Raw genomic sequence first — 17,876 nt, forward strand, 5'->3', positions numbered from 1 at the left:
TAGGACAAGGTAATTTGGCCGTCTGACACACTCCAGTATCTCCCTGTCAGTGCTACTGAACTATCTCACCCTCTATATCCAAAGTTTACCTCAGCAAAACTAGTGTGGTGGACACGAAGCCTCGGCGTGCTGCACAGAGACACACAAATTGGTCTTCAGCTAAAATGAGACACATTCAGACTCCCTGAGCGGATGTTGGCTCCGATCTGGCTATTGCACACGGTACCCCCAGGAAAGACAAAAGAGAGGTAATACAGCCTTTTATTCTCTCTGTCACAGCAGGTTTACAGCTTGTACAGTATATACACTATATATGTTTCAGGTTTCAGCAGGAATGCAAACATTGAACATTTCTTCAATAAATATGCATCTCTGCAGTGGAAAAGTCACGTAGTGTCATACAGTTTGTTTAGGGATGTCATATCCACTTGAGCACATTGCCATGGAAACGCACATGTAAAGTACACATGTATACAGGCATTTCACTCCAAACCCATTTCCAAATTAGACAAACAGATTAAGAACCTAAATGTGTCGACAAGCAGGACTGTCAGTATGACCAAAATTAATTTGTAGTGATTTTAAGTAATGTTTGCAACCATTTCCGCTTTTTGCAATAAAGCTGTAGGCACGGAAGACATTATCAGTGAGTAAAGGAATGTAAATACAAATCACGGCAACATTATCGGACTGCTTAAATGCAACAAATTTACAGGCAAAGGTCTAGACACTGCAATTATTAAGCAACAAGCAAGCAAGTCGAAATCGTTTGCTAATGAAAAACAATCCTAAAAATTCAAGTACCTAAAATACATTCGTAAAGTAAACAATACATTATGGGTTTTGTGCTGAGCCCAGTAGATGTCAGGGATAATGTACAGTATTACATGTGTGGAGTAGAATAACAGAACAAACTCTGCTCTCAGTCCAGAACGATCATAAACCAGCTACTTGCTACTAATGGGAAAGAGGGGGGCTCTGGTTTGATGATGCCATGAGGCCGTCAGCTGCAGTTTCTCAGCAAAGAGTAATGATCCATGTTGCTGTTTTGGAGGAGTCTGCTCTGAAATGTTTGACCACACAGAAAGACTGTAACTACTTTACTAGCTGCTACCAGTGAGGCTCAGCGATGGGAGACAGCAGCATGAGAAACCAGCTGACATCATTTGAGTATTAGTGTCACGCCTGCAGGTGGTTGGTGTGTATGGATGCCGGTATTATAACACGGCTTACTTTAAAGTATGTCATGCACACGCAATAAGTAAGTGCTGTTTGTGAGCTTTACTTACAAACAGCACTTACTTATCACACCCGAGTGCTATGCTGCAATCACTAGACTAGACAGAAGAACATTAGGCATTACATCATTACAATCATTTTATTTTTATTGTCATTAATTTTCCATTTCAACATATGAGTAATAAATTATCCCGTGACACCTACTGGGCTCTGCACTCTTGGAAGTGGATGTCTAAGTAGTTATTGGCCCTGTAAACATTCTCAAAGTTTTTTTTTTTTTTTTTTTTGCTGAGCTGCACAGTTTGAAGTTTGGCAGGACAAAGGAGCATTTGGAAAAATAGGAATGTCTTCCTGAGATCCAACATAAATAAATGTCAGATTTTTGGAACAAAACTTTTCATACTTCCATGGCACCATTACTATTATTGTACAGTTGCTTCCTCTTGTCTCAGCAGTACCTGTGCTCAAATAGAAAAGCAGATTTCCTGTGAAATATTGCTTAGAGGTTGAACTCTCTGGAACCATCCATCATCTATCCACCGTGGAACCATTCCAGAAAAGGCACTTTTTGCTGTAAACGCATATGGAGTATTTTCAGAAGATTGGTCACAGTGGCGCACAAAAACACATTTCAATACTCAAAATCCTTCTTATATTTAATCTGGAATCAAACTGTTTGCCTGTTTGTTTTGTTAGAAGTGACAAAGTAATATTATTTAGTGGATAGTTGGCCCAGAACATTTAGATTAACATATTATAAATGTGCAATATATTAAAGGACAAATAGATTGTGTGAGTTGACCAAACACCCATTCCTCACCCACTGTGATGTGACAGTCAAACACTGTGTTTCTTCGGATTCCCAAGTTACCACCAGATGTAATATCTTATAAAATCCCAGATGCATGTCACTAAAATAGGCTGCGGCCGTTACCTTGACGCCGCAATCATACCCATAAGCTCCAAATGCTAGGTCTTGTGAGAAGTATCCAAGTGAACCGGTTATTTTCCCTCATATGGGTGTGCCACTAGGGCTGAGGGTGCTCAATCAGTGACAGTGGCTAACAGCAGCACAAAGCCCAGTAGTGCCAATCACACTGACTCGGGGCATAAATGTCTCTGCAAATAGAGAGCGGAGAGTCGACGGTTTCTTTCAAGCGGGAAAATAACAGTGTTGTACCGGAGCTGCAGTCACTTCACAAATATAACGGCAGCACAAATCTGCAGCCAAAGGCGGCAATGTGGCGTTTTTAAGCTGAATTTTTTACATTTGTGCAGATATTGAACTCCATCCAGTGATGTCATGTTTCCCGTCTGTGTTCAACACAATGATTCACATTGTAACTATTATGGGCGGCTACATATTCTGTTATGGCTCACAATAAAACATTTTAAAGGAAATAATTTAAAAGAATCTGTTCTCATTTTATTTTGTTGTGTGGCGTTAACCTCACTAACACAACTGATTAAAAGGGTTACACTTAATTAGATTAACTACATCAATACGTTGTCGGTATTTATCTCTATTTGGAGAGAAAACACAACATGAGGCCCGGAATGAGCCTAAAACATGTGAGTGAGAGTTTTTACTGTGTATAAAATAAACACTCACCAATCTGATTAGTGCAAAGGTTGCGTGTTATCTTGCATATTGTCATTCGGCAAACCGCAGGGGATGATTGTGCGTTGGCGGTTTGCAGTAGACGCAGATGATGGAGCAAATCAGGCGGAGTGTAAAGCATTCATAAAGTATTGGTTATTGTATTTCCTACCAACATGGGAAGGTAAATTTCACTAAAATGTATACAATCACTTTAATGTTGATCTAAATTTGTCTTCTTGTTTGGGCAGAATTAGATTTAAAAAAGGCTATTTGGCATTAGTTCATTCCTGTTTGTTGCATCTGCATGAAAACATGTTGTAAGTGCCTCTTCTCTTTCCTTTGCACTGTGAATAAATAATTAAATGTAAATAGAGGCCAAAGCTCATGTAAAGGTCAGAAAAAGGCTCTAACTGTTGCTGCGCTGCTAGAATAGCATTGTGTTGCATTGGACCGTATTATAAGAAGCTGTGAAAGATTTTTTTTTCAGTAACTTTATCACCTGCACACAGCTGAGGTGTGAGGCCATGGTGCACTTTGGTGCCTAAAAGTAGTCCACTCTAAAACTTCAATTAACACCCTTCAGCACCTTCAAAGGTAACACAGATGACAGGTCAAAGGTCGGTGGTGATAACAGGCGTGACACCGTGGATGAGCAGCGTCGGGCCCAGGTCCCGAGTTAGCAGATCGAGCTGGCGTAAATAGGCAACGTAGCGACCGGTGTCGGCTGGGGGGCGGGGCAAATACAGGAAACGGACGGCAGGCTGGGGTCGGGCCTGGTCCAGGATCAGCTTGTTTACAGCTGACAGGAAGTCGTCTGACAGGCGCGTGGAATTGCTAGGGAAGCTATTAACGTAACCGTCAATATCCTCCTCCTCCTCGTCCGCGCATAGCCTCTTCTCCTCATTATTGGCGTCGGCGGAAGGTTTCTTCCCCCATTGACCTTGCCGCTGCCAGTGTAGCGCTACCTGTTCGTCCCAAGGCACAGAGTAGACGTGAGCTTGGATTCTCAATTCTTTCAACAGCTGTCCCAACTTCTCCTCGGTGCCTCTCAGGCTTCGCCCTTCCTCCACACACAGGAAGAGGCGGAGCTTAGCTTTGCGCCAAGATCTGACCATGTTGAGGATACACGCTATCTGCAGCAGGAACAGAGAGCAGGTGTCAACGTAGCTGCAGCTGTCAGGACGCAGGAGGTTTACCGGCCAGACGTCAACATACAAAGTCCCCTTCCCGAAAGTGGAAGAGGAAGACGAAAGGACCTGCGTTCGATCAAAGTTGTTGAAATATCGGGCCAGCACCACATTCTTAAGCATCTTCATGGCATCAGCGATAATGGCCACATACTCCTGTGGCCCCAGAACCTTTCCGTCCCCAGATTCACCAAGATCCTGCTGGCCATCAGATCCCCGCAGGGGGGCAAAATGAAACTGGGAGGTTTGCTCCTCTAACGCCTGCAAGGGGCCTGAGGTATCTGTGGACTGATTGGTGGATACAGATGGTTCAATCAGCCTGTCCTTTGGAAGACAGTCATCATAGAAACCCAGGACAAGGGTGTTAGGACGCATCCCACCTGCAGAACAGAAGGAAGAGGAATTGATGAACTGGCAAAAGAACAGGGCTTCCTAATCATTGTCATTCATTTCTGGAATTATTAAGTGAAGGGCTGCAGACCTTTCCTTCTGATGAAGAGAAGGAAAGACAAGATGCGAAGAAGAAAAATGCTGGTTTGAAAGCTGTGAGGGAAGACAAGAGAAATAAGAGAAGAGGCTCGAGAGAAGACGAGTGGTCAAAATTAGGACCAAATCAAAATGAGTGGAAAGAAAGGAGAAGAAGACGAGAAGGGTAAGAAGAAGAGTTACTGGTGAAGACGAGCGCAGACGCAATCCTTTCTTGATTAATAAATTATAAACCAAGATTCCAAGAAAAGAGAAAATGGAAAAACTGAACTACACAACTATCTAGCAATAAAATCCATCACAAATACAAGAAACATAAACACAGATTTCATTCCACTTTTGTATTAATTATTTAATTTATCATTCTGAAAAGAAATTGAAAGAATATCCCAAATGTAACACCCAATTACCTAGGAATAATAAAACAATAATTGCACAATTAAGTCAGAGCGATGCGATGACGGTGAAACTGACCTAGTCCAGAGATGAAGAGGAGATGCTGGACTCCGTGTCGCACAGAGTCGGCCAGCGTCAGGTTGACAAACGATTTGATGTTCAGATGGTCCACCAGCGACAACCAGGAGTCATACTGGGATTGCAGTGGGTCGGATGGTAAAGTGTCTGGTGAGGGGGAAGCGTAAACCACAACAGAGAGGTCAGAATGACAGAATTAGAGCTAGAGCATGGACAGATACACGACTTAGGGACGCAAAGTAGTGGGGTTGAGAGCTAGAGAGACAGAGAGAGAGAGAGAGTGAGTAAGAATAACAACGTGGACAGAATGTGAGACGGGGAGAAAGATACTGAGAAGAACATAAAGGCAGGCTGGCAAACAGTCATCAAAAGAAACATCTATATGTATGTAGAGAGCCGCCCAGAGGCCTCATCTGCTGTTTTCACAGAGAATCCATGTTGTATTTGGGCAATGATGGGCCCTCTTCAAACTAATACCAGCGTTTTTACAAGGAATAAGTGGTTTTTAGATTCAGGTTTTAGGCAAATAAACACAAAGTATGAGAGCACAAGGATTGAACTGTGGAAGAGCCTGGGAGTTCTCAACATTCAAGTGCTCTTCAGTATAATTATGTGTGAATGAATGCCTCATCGCAACTTCAATGATAGGAGGGTTCTTCAGTGAGTAAAAAAGAAAAAACCCTGAGGTTTTGGATTCTGGATTCCATTCAGGGTCTCAGATTGGGAGAATGAAGCTGATATGGATCACATCAAACTTGTGTTTGATGCACAGGTATGTTTCTGTATTTTCACAGCATCCATTTAATTTGTTATGGGTAGTAGAAGGTGTATAAACTTTTAGTTGGGCAAAGTGATGGTGGGGCTGAATTGAGTGTCTAGACAATACGACGCATGGGGCTGCAGCATAGTTTGCAATCGAGTGTGGCTCCATTAATTTGCAAACGGGCAGGAACGTATTCAGGCTTCTGTCAGAGCGACTGCAGTGCTGCCACCTGGATGCATCGCAACTAGAAAACATGTGGCCAGAGATTAGCCATGAAAGCGGAATGCCCTAAACGTTGGCGATGATGAGGATGATGATGATGATATCAATGCTGTCGCCAGTAAATTGCTGTGCAAAAAAGAGTTCTGTTTAAATTGCAGCAAATACTGTAAAGTTACCAGACAAAAACAAAGCAATTATTTTGTGATCATCCATTTTAAACATCAAAATCGAGTTAAATTATCCAAAAATGATTTCCCATGGCCATCACCCTAGATGTTTTTCTCATAACTAATACTCAACCTCACACTGAGAACAAATAGCGCAGAAGTAAACGGAAGACTTTACACAATTATCATGCAAAGGACTTCAATGCTGTTTACTTCCTTTACTGATTCACAACAGGCGGAACTCTATTATTACTGGGCAACATTATGTGACAAATTACTTTTCCTGCATGCCCAAACCCTTGACAGGCTTTAAAAGGGGTCATATTGAAATTAGGCTCGGGTTTAGTGTGCGGATGTTCTGTGTCCTTACTGAGATCTCCCAGCTGGACGTGTCCCAGCACGTAGAGGCCGCTCTTCTTGATATCGTTGATGAAAGTGATCAAGCCCACGCTGCTGCGAGGATTGGAAACCATCAGCAGGATCTGAGGCCTCCAGAACTTCACGTGGTCCTTCCTCACATCCAGCATTAGCAGGTATTTGCGCACCTACAGGGGAAGGAGGAGGGGAAGGAGAAGGAGAGTTTTAGGATGGTGAGGTGATTTGGGAAGTGTATCTATTTTTAGCCTCGGTTTCATTTCCCACTTTATTGCACCTTATTGCATCTTCTCAAATGTCCTCCTCCTACTGAATCCCTGCCTCTTGAGCGTGCACCTCTCTCCCTTATGTATGCATGTGTAGTTGTGTTATAATTCCTGGGACTCCTCTTATGTGAAAACAAATTATATCCCTAATCAAAATCCCATTAGGATATGAGACAGTGGCAGAGAGCGAGGACTTACAAGGCTTATTCATGTTGTTGGTGAAAATGCATGGTGTGTGATTGCCTGAGTGTGTGCACACTTGTGTGTATTAATGCATGTGTGGCAAACTATAACACAACCGCCATAAGGATTGTGACATTGTTCTCTTGGGTGGCATGGAGGTGCCGTACCATGAAGCATAGCCATGTGGTAGACAAATAAAAATAAAAATAAAGTCACATCTGTATTGAAATGTGTGACCATTAACTGGGTTTACGAAGCAGCTACAATGTTAAAACTACAGAGTCTATTGTAATTCTTACAGTTTTACTTTTAATTTGCGACCTAGTTAGCTGTACTGTAAAAAATCCTTGACTAAAGAGGCTGTCAAATGTTTGGCTTGTGAAAAATGCCCGTTGTTTGAGCCTTCAAAAATGGATTTCACAATTTCAGAGCACATTTGTGGTTCACAATAGCGCAGGGAGTGAGCGTGTGAAGGAATTAATCAAAAGGATAAAGAAAGAGGAGAAAATGTAAAAGAAAAAACAGGTTTGGCACTGCTGTCATTTTTTAACAAACCTCTAAACGTGGAGAGAGAGAGAGAGCCAACCAGAGAGAGAGAGAGAGTCAAATAGAGAGAGAGAGAGAGGGAGCGAGACAGAGTGAGAGTTAAGATAGGTCTCCTCACTGCACCTCTAGCGGTGCAAACTAAATAAAAAGAAGAAAACAACAGCTGAACATGAGAGCGGTCAGGGATGCGTTGATCAGAAAATATGATCACAGATGACCGATAAACAACACACTCTTCCTTCATCAGTGATGTTATTTCCCTTGAGCCTGTCACTGTTTTTGGAGATGTGTGCAGTGAGCACAGCGGCGGCAGTATCAGCGGCACCACGGGGTGCTGATGACTCCATTGAATATTAAATATATCACACTGGACTGTAGTGGCTGTGCTGAGTGAGTGTGTGTTATTTTGCAATCACACATAATTTCAGGCTTTGTTGTGCAGAACAAATCATTTCAAATAACTCGTCTCTACTGGAAAGGCTCCACACATTACGGAGCCTAGTGTGTTTATTTTGTGATAAAACTAAATTAAAAAGAATTTAACGAGAATATATACTGTTTATTTTTTATGGCATTCAGTGAGTTATCTCATCCTGCATCCCGACTTCATGAATGGAACATTTGCCCGGCGCCCCACATTTTGCAGTGTAGAGTGCAGACTTCAAGCTCACATCACAAATCAATGGAAGAAGGATTACAGTAAATCATTTTTTGTGTCAAAAGATATTCCTCATTCCGAGCGTAGTGTGTAAGTGAAAATCATTACTGGCACAAGGTGCAAACAGATTTCTGAGTGCAACTTTGCTCGACTCATCCTACCGCTTCACATCACAGCCAGGTGAGAGGGTGAAGTCTCTTATAACTCCCAGCTAATTAAAGCATCGCTGTGACATGCTTAAAGGAATTGTGACTGTAATGTTGGAGCGGAACACTTGTGAGTGACTGAAAAGCTATGTTTTAATCACTCGAAAACGCCTTCAGATTGGAGATAATGAAAGGAAATTGTAGGAAAATGAATGTGTCTTTTTTTTGCAGCTCAATTGTAGGATAAAGGCTGAAAAGACAAGATCATTTTACACACAACTGCATCCCTACTGCGGATTTAATGACAGTCTAAGCACTCTAGGTTTCTCTCAAGGTCACCGAGTGTCATATGCGTGTGCGTGTGTATATACGTGTGTGTGTGTATATCCATCAATCAAAACTGAGGATAAAACCATTTCCAACATTATTGTCATCATAATCGTCATAGCATTTGTCATGCTAACTTCCAGTAATTACTGTAAAAGAAAAGAAGGTCCCAGAGAGCAGAAGTCCAGCTGGCTCCACTCATCTAATTATCTGTCTCTCTTTATCTCTCCATTTTCCCGTCTTCTCATCCATCAGGCTATCATCATATCTCTGTGGCTTCGGTCTCATCCATCACTAAGTTTCTCAATCACTCATCCAGAGAGGATGAGCGATCGAGAAACAAACCCCCCTTATATTCCGTCTGTATATTTCTCTCCCACCTCCGTCATGATACCATCAGTGTCTCCTCCCTCACTTTGTCTTTTCATTTGTTCTCTTTCCCTCCTAAACACCGCCATCACACGCTTGTTATCTCCTGTTGTGCTTTTGTAGCGAACCGTTTCATCTCTCGTCCCTGCTTCAATGTCACCCACTTGGCAACGCTCACCACCGCTGGAATGTACTGGAATGGATGACGAGTGTATGTGCGAGATACGGGGCCACGGCCGCACATGCGCTCACACATGGTTTGGAACGATTAGTGTAATCACTGAAATTGGACTGGGCTGCTACTTGCTGTCTGGGAAGAGGGGGGGAAGTGGGGAGACGAGGCAGAGGCAGAGACGAAGATGAGAGCATGAGGAGGGGGCAGGAAAGTAAGAAAGGGGAAGGAGGAGGAGGCAGAGCACAGCAGCAGCAGGAGGCGAGGTGCAATAAGTTAAGTGGTTGTAATAATGTTCTGCCTCCTGACAAGCTGCTGGCAAACTCAACCACCCCTCATTCCCCCAAACCACCTTGCAGCCTTGGCAACGCTTCCTCTCGGCAACAGAGCCCCCTCTCCTTGAGAGCAACAGGCTCACCACATAGAGGACATGGACAGCTGGATGATTTTAAGTGTGTGTGCCTGTGCGTGTGTGTGTGTACTAAATGAAGAGAGCTTTACCAGATAGACACACGGCAAATACTGATATGAATGTGATGGATAGTTGCACAAGGGGAGGCAGTATTGTGTGTGTATGTGAGAAAAAAGAGGGAGAGAGTGTGTGTTAAATAAATGCTAAATGCAGAGTGTTTGGCTGAGGGAGAAGATGCAGAGATCTGTCTGTCAGTTCTGTGTGTTTTACTGTGTGTGTGTGTGTGTGTGTCTATAAACCTAACAGAGCAATTGCTTGGCAGAGAAAGATGGTCTTGTAAAGCTGAGGGGATGAGATTTTAGTTGCCCAAGTAATGACAAGGCAGCTTTGAGACAGAGTGTGTGTGTGTGTGTGTGTGTGTGTGCGCCACACCTGGTGGAAAATGAGAGCCTGGCTGATGTAACCCCAGCTGGATGTTGGACTGAGGTAGTGAATGAGCAGAAGCAGCAGCAGCATGAAGGCGATGCTGGCCGATGCGTAGATGGCGTTGATCAGGAACATCATGACAGCGCAGCCCACGATGCCCAACACGCAGGTGTGCCAGGTGAAGTAACGGAAGGTGGGCCTGGCAAAACAAGAGCAGATCCAGCAACGGTTAATACCTGATGGAAAAAATGTGTTCAAGATGTGTGCTCCTCCCCTCCATTACATAAATGTGCACAGAACTGTGTGTATTATGAGCTGAACCACGTGTGCAAATGAAAAGCCTTACCCACTGAATTCAAGAAGGAAAATACTATTATCATATCACATGTTGTAGCTTATTTTTGGTTGAACTTGATAAAAAGGCTGCTGATCAATTGCCACTTTGTTTTCCAGGCTTTGTCCTTTGTTTGTAATAGAGGTCTAATGTGTTTAGTCTAGTTGGACGTAAGTGCTTCAGACGGATTAATGACCCATTAACTCCATTCAAAGTTAAAAGTAGGTTCAGCCCTGAGGTGTCAAAACCCTATGATAACACTTCCTGCACAGTAGTGAACTGGACAAAACAAGCACACTTGCAATTCATCCACCATCATCATCACCATCCATCCAACAGTTATCTGGCTTGTTAACAACTCCGTGCTGTACAGTTCAGTCCTACTCAATCTATTACCAATTAGGAGCGAGTGTCAGGTAATATTTTACAAAAGATGTTCCATTCATAACACATCCAGCTTCTGTGCGATACTGGATTTTTATAGCGACAAAAGGTTACAACAAGTGCTTCCAACCCAGATAGCCAATGGGCTGTGTTTACATTTCTTTGTCCTGGTAAATAGGAGCCGTGTTAGGCTAATAGACACATCAGTCACGTGGGGGAACGCAGGCAATCGTGCAGTTGCCAATGTGTCACTGTTGCCTGTTCCCGAGGCAGACGGACACGGAGAAAAGCGAGCGGAGGAGTTTCCCCTCAATCTGTGTGGTTTATGTGTGAAATAAATGAAAATACAACGCTAAGAGTGACATAAAAGTGTTTTACGATCACTGGCATCTCAGTGTATTTTCCTCAGTCACACAGGTGCAAGGAGACGGATGTGAAAGTGAGCGCTTTACTCCACCACCGGACTCCATGTGACTTGTTTAGTTAATGTTGTACAAGAGGTGCATATCACATGAGGAGACTGCTAACTTCTTATACTATTACTGTTAACAAAGTGCCCAATATCTATTACTTCTACATACTTCTAAGTCCATACATGTACCCATAGCCCCTAGTCAAATTAGTGTAATGAGCAAAACCATGCCAGTATAAATAAATGTGGCGTTAATGTTGGATTAGAGTTGGACCATACATAGATAATGAGTTACCACTACAGATTTCCTCTACTGTGCATCAACTCCCTTCTTTGTATGTGTGCGTGTGTGTGTGTGTGTGTGTGCCTGTTAGTGTGCGTGTGTGTGTGCCATTTACACATTTCGGACATCTTTATAGCTCGAGTGACCTCAATTTCACTAAAATGACCCCGGGCTTGTGGATAAACAACCATTAAAAAGTCTCAACTGTAATTACACAACACAAATGACTGACTAGTTTCCTTTGTGGGAACGCACTGGGATCCATCATCAGAAGTGTCCTCTTTAACCGCGAGACAAAGTAACCGGCATTGAGCGCTACGCAGCGGGAACACGCTAATGTGTGGAGAAGATGGCGGGGGTAAGCCCGCCGTGAAGCGAAATTAAAAGAGAAGACAGAGTGGAAAAGGAACGCAAAGAGACAGAGCAAAGAAAGAGAAACAGCCGTTAAACAGGCAACACATGAGGGCATCTAAGGTTCCAATCCCCTTGACCAGTACCTTTGACACATCAAAACTGCTTATAGCTGGCATTTTAAACTTATATTCAGGTTAAACCACACTCAGCAAGACTCTAATGAGAAAATAAATAATCAACCTGGCAGTGTAAGAGTGTCATCCCTGTGCATCTGTGTGTGAGACGGTAGATTCAGGTGTCATGTGCTTGCAAACTGGACAAAAGCACCGAGATGAATCCTTTTGCTCGTATCTTTTCATTACCATTAAAGATCGCCTCAGGTTGTTTTTCCAGAGCTTTTATTGAGTTAGGAGACAAATTCCTTCATCTTAACCCCTTTCCAATCAAAAGAAAGAAGCCAATTTTATGTTGTAAAGTAAAATGTAAACGTTTACCTTCAGTTCAATTTCAATTTGTGGACCCGGCAGAGCTGTGGACTGTTTACTGTGGTTTCCACTTTGGCTCCACAGGCATTGGCATCTGAATTAAATGTTTTGTTCTGAAAATGTGGTCACACAATTAAACTAAAACGGAATGACAGTTTACAAGAAAACAGAAGAACAGAAGAGAAGGGAAGAACCATGAAGTACCACCAACCGTCTCTTGGTTTCAGTTCCCCGTTTATGTCTCTTTCTCTCTCCCACTATATTCATGAAGACACCTGTTCTGAGTATTGAGCAATGGAGATCCAAATATAAATCTATCAAATACGACCTCACACTTGCACATGCTGATGTAGACTGCAGGACTCGTACAATGAATTGAGTTGTGAAGTCAAATAAAGTGAAAGTTATTCTGATCTAAACTCTAAACGTTACCTTGTGTTGCTGATAACAGAGGGGTGAAGGGAAAGATGAAAAGATGAGCTACACTCACCCGTTGTGTTTTTGTATTCTTGTACACCACCAGACTGGACATGTTGCCGAGCAGAAGAGTACTGTGAGCGGTTTACTGATGAAAACCTAAAGTATTTCACACTTTCCACTCCTGCCAGCATGGAAAAACCATTCAAAAAAACATTCACCACTGAAATTCAGGCTAATCTAATTATTTAGAGGGTGTGACAGCTCTTCAAGGCAATTGATTGAAGATGAGCAACTATAACAGTGATTGGCTGATGTCAAATAATATCATTTGGATGTATGAATCATTTTCCACCCTTTCTGCACTGCTGTGCCATTAGTTGTCTAACCGTCTTCAAAATTAGTTTTTATTCTGCTTTACTTGATCACTTAGCAATGACCGTGCCCTCAATTTGGCCCAAGCAATAAGAGCTCTACAATAGGAATAATGATTATTAATACACATTATATATATCATATAAAAACAAATGTCGATTGCAGCTTCTTTCTCTGGTTGCATACCTTATAAGAAAATGAGTCTTAGGGTGAAGGAAGCACTTGAATTACCACGTCGATAAATAAAAAGATATGATCCTCAGAGCCACTGTAGAAAAGATCAATTTGGGAAGCAGTTAAAAACTATTGATCCTAAATATGGGGAGCGAAGCTGTAAAAGTGTACAAAGAAGCACTGCCCAAACTTTTAATGGAGCTCAAGAGTAAGAACTAAGAGTGAGCGCCATCGTTTCTGATCATGGGACTAATCTAACTGGATTTCCATACAATATTTCACTGAGAGCCTAGTGAGAGCACGTTGGCTCGGCTGTGCTCAGAACGGCCGTTCCTGGACTGGATGTTGCATCGGCGGCATATAAACTCTATGAGGCCCGACAGGTTTGCATTGTGACCGGTGACAATGATAATGTTAATACAAGCAATTTGAACGACTGGAATTGACAGCGGTGCTTTGGCCACCGACTGCAACTGAGCTGAGGAGAGACACTGCTGACCGTTTCTTAAAGTGATAGCTCAGGATTTCACACATATACTGGTATTTGCTACATCTAATCAGTGTAATAGATCCTCCATATTTGACCTATCAGCTCCTTCCCTGTTTGGGAGAGACCGCATGACTGGCAAAAATCACTTTTTGGGCTAAACTGCAAAAATAACCGTTGGCATTCTGGTGAAACAGCAACTCCTCAGGTCATGTGACAGTTAAGCTACATCCACACTACTCCGAATTATTTTGAAATCTATCCGACAGAATCAGAGGACACCACTTTCCACCGGTCAAAGAAAGAGGGAATGGGGTTTGTGTCTAATTTAATGTGTAACATTCAGATTCCACCCACGGCATCATGCAGCTTTTGGCCGGGTGCGACTAAGTGTGGAAGTATGGGCTTTTAATTTCTCTCTCAAGGACTCAAATCCTCAGGCTGAGACACAAAGGTTAAAGTGTCTACCTGAGTAGTGAAACATCTAGCAAAAACTACAAGTCCAGTTCCCTTGAAATGCGCCGACTCACTGTGTATATTCGTAGTTAAAATCATACTGGGATATTTCTTTCTCTTAATATGTTACGGTTCAGTACCAAAGTCCCCCTTGCTTTCAAACTGATTTATTTAATATGGTTAAGCAGAAATAGTAAAAATATTAAATTGGATACATTTTAATATCACCATTTGGCCCAAGATAAGATACAACATTTAAACAAAAAACAAATTGCCTCCCCCTCTCAATGTTGTCCCTGCATCTATACCAGGGAGTGTGTGTAATTAGGATAAAAGCTCATCCACCCACTCAGCCTCCCCCCGCCCATCTCTTTTGTCCCAACATTCCCTCGCTGATTGGTTGTAACGGTCCCTCCGTACAGTCACCTCACTCTCACCCCTTCTCCCATCTCACTTGTTCTGACTGATGTCACTGAGCTGACACAGCAAAAGTACCGGGAAATAATCGTTGCCAATCAAGTGCTCAGAGACAGAAAACAGAGTGATGAAGATGAAGTAGAACTGGCGTTTAGCCAAAAGACACAACGTGCTTAGGGGAGAGTCACACACACACACACACACACACACACACACACACACACACACACACACACACACACACACACACACACACACACACACACACACACACACACACACACACACACACACACACACACACACACACACACACACACACACACACACACACGAGATATTACAAACTATGATGTACGATCTCACTGTACAATGCAACAAGGTGACTGTGCTCAAAACAAAACTGTAAATAGGATCGGGATAATCCAAACTACTATTGATTAGGAAGGTTTTGGAACTATGAAATACGATTGGATCGATGAATTGCTTATTCACATGTATAAAGATTGTGTTTTTATTGCTTAGACTGAGCAGAGTAACTGTCAGAAAGGTTAATCACGTTACATTAAACTTGATGAATGATGTGATGCTCTGTGACTTATGGGATTAGTTGATTCAGAGTTTGATGGAGAGGATTTTAGTTAAAGCCTATGTAAATTTGTATAGATTGATTCCAGCCCTTACTAATTACGGTTAGGATAGGCAGGCACCGAGAATGAATGAATGAATGAATGAATGAATGAATGAATGAATGAATGGATAGAGGGGAAGATTGTATAAGGATTAGTAACTATTAATACAAAGTGCTTGTGTTCGTCATTTTGCCACAAAATCTTTGGCATATGGGTCAAAGTTGAAGTCAGGGAAGAGCATGTTTTCGTACTTTTACTGACTCATAATGTGATGTTTGAGGTGAGAACGGCACCTTTATTGTCAACCATCATCAAGTCACACCCTTCCATTAACTCATAATGACTTTCTAACAACCTTTTCTTTCTCATCCATCCATGTGCACTTCACGATCCTTCTGCATTTTTACACCGGCCAATCACATTTAATAACACAGTCCTGTGAAATCACTGTGACTCATGTTGAAAGGACAAAGGACACAGCCGCGGCAAAGCACTGTCCCCTTTGTCTTTCCAGCAAATGGTTCAAGCTGGTCAATTCATATTGTTTCTAGAATGACAATGAAGGACGCTTTAGATAATGCAGCTGTAGAATTTGTCGTTTGGGCAAACGCGGTGGTTTCTGTTGAGCTGCCAGGATTACTGGATTTCAATTCATCACTCTGCCTTTAAGGTCATTGACATCAGTGTGAGGGCCTCAGTTGTGTCCTGAATCCTGGACATGCTTCAGAAATAGTGTGTGTGTGTGTGTGTGTGTGTGTGTGTGTGTGTGTGTGTGTGTGTGTGTGTGTGTGTGTGTGTGTGTGTGTGTGTGTGTGTGTGTGTGTGTGTGTGTGTGTGTGTGTGTGTTTAAACTAGTCCAAGTGGTCACTGTCCATGTACAACAGGAGGGCACATAGTTCCCTCCGCAGAGACACAGTACACAACTGGAGCCATGGCTGATAAAGCAGCTGCCAACAGAAAGCCAATTTATACAAAACACACACATTCTACATGCAGAACAACGGTTAACAGACAAATGTAGGAAAACACACACACACACACACACACAGCCACACCAATGTTTTGATCCAAGTCATTCAGAGTGATGTAGATTGCAGACATACAAAAACCCAGCCTCTGAATCACATACCATCACTCTCCTGCTGTCTGTTGCATACACAAGCAAACACACACACACTCACAGTTAAACAAACATCTTTTCCGCTACATCATAATTTCTATGCTCACATCCCCTACACACCAGCAAATTTAAGGGAAAGGGAAATATTTCTGCTAAATTAGTTATGCTAATTACAGAGCAGCTCTCAGGGGCAGAGACGGCACTAAATGGCTTTTAATTCTTTTCGCCTGGAAAGGGATGTGGGAGAGAGCCAGCGAGGAATGAAAGAAACAGCACACCCGAAAATAATACAAACCAATAAACTGACAAACAAGCGGCGTTAAAAAGATTTTGCGGAATTACAAACACAGATAGGGGGAGGAGAGCAGGAAGCCGGCCTGCCAACAAGATGCCTTATCAACTCTACGGGGCCCCGAGGTCGCCGGCCAAAGGGGACGAGCCAGATCCAGGGAAAGTTTGCCAGCTAACTTTCTGGCCTGTAGCTGCCGCGGCGATAACAAGGGTTGAGCAGATACAAACCCCTGTAGTACTGTACATGGAAGGAAACTACTGGCTATATCTGGAAACTTACTTATCACAGGACATTGGTAATATTTACATTAATTTGCACAAGATAAGAGATGTCTGGGTAACGAATTCTCCACAGCAAAAGACGGACTGACATTTTTACCTTTTATTTTAATGTAAAAGGAGAGGTAATATGTACCCACATGCGAGGAACACTGGTAATTACAACATTACCCCACCTCCTCCTGTAACACTAACCCCATCTGAATGAAGCTTTTGTACTACTAACATTGAAATGGTGCTGTTGCGGCACTGAAAAAGAACAGAAAAATACATTTTACTATTTACTGATGGATGTCCTGTCAAACTATGTCTACAAAATTGCTACCAATTCAAATTCCAAGACTGTAAAAAAAACAAAAAAAAACTAAAACATCCACGGGGGAAAAATACCTTTTAGTAGCTTTTGTGAATTCTGTGTCAAGTGCCATTATCTGTGACTCAAAACTGGGAGATGAGGCCAAGCATTAGCTTATAACAATATATACTGTACAGTATATATATAGTATACAGATGGAGGTGACAATAGAGCTTCTGGATGTTTAACTATAAACCCCACTACAGTTCTGGGCTTCTGAGGATCTGTGGGTGACTTAACTCAAGCAATTAACCACATTAACATAGGGCAGCCCAGTGTTAAAAGGAAACACATCATTTAAAGCAAGTTGACTTTAAAAAGACACACTTTTAGTTATCAAACTATTTTCGAATTGTGCTTGTGATGTTTTTAAGTCATTCTGGTCCATTATTCACTCTGGAAAAGTACAGTATGTTGGCGTTTAGTTTGACAGATGCTTCACTTTCCACAGATATCTGTTTATTTTGTCTCTCAGTTGTGTTGTTGCCAGACAACAGGCAGGGTACAATGAGCTTATTAAAGCATGTTTGCTGGAAAAAAGCTGCCCATGGTTTCAAATGAGGCAATACACTCTCTGTGGGCTTAAAGAGACGAAAAGCC

General features: G+C 42.4%; 1 protein-coding gene across 1 annotated transcript in view; it reads right to left on the reverse strand.

Annotated features, from left to right (window-relative positions):
• Nucleotides 1-254: 254 nt before the first annotated feature.
• LOC142993631 (solute carrier family 12 member 9) overlaps nt 255-17,876 on the reverse strand; it is a 52,646-nt gene continuing 35,024 nt past the window's right edge. Inside the window, exons 10-13 of the mRNA XM_076144408.1 lie at nt 10,028-10,220; nt 6,512-6,686; nt 4,990-5,136; nt 255-4,409 (exon numbers count right to left, since the gene is read on the reverse strand). Coding sequence (XP_076000523.1) covers nt 3,454-4,409; nt 4,990-5,136; nt 6,512-6,686; nt 10,028-10,220 — 1,471 coding nt within the window. The 3' untranslated portion in view covers nt 255-3,453. The remainder of the gene's footprint in view (nt 4,410-4,989; nt 5,137-6,511; nt 6,687-10,027; nt 10,221-17,876) is intronic.

Source organism: Genypterus blacodes, unplaced genomic scaffold (assembly GCF_046128005.1).
Source record: "Genypterus blacodes isolate CSIRO-AG114 ecotype Tasmania unplaced genomic scaffold, CSIRO-AGI_Gbla_v1 ptg000003l_1, whole genome shotgun sequence".
In the NCBI taxonomy this organism is placed as follows: domain Eukaryota; kingdom Metazoa; phylum Chordata; class Actinopteri; order Ophidiiformes; family Ophidiidae; genus Genypterus; species Genypterus blacodes.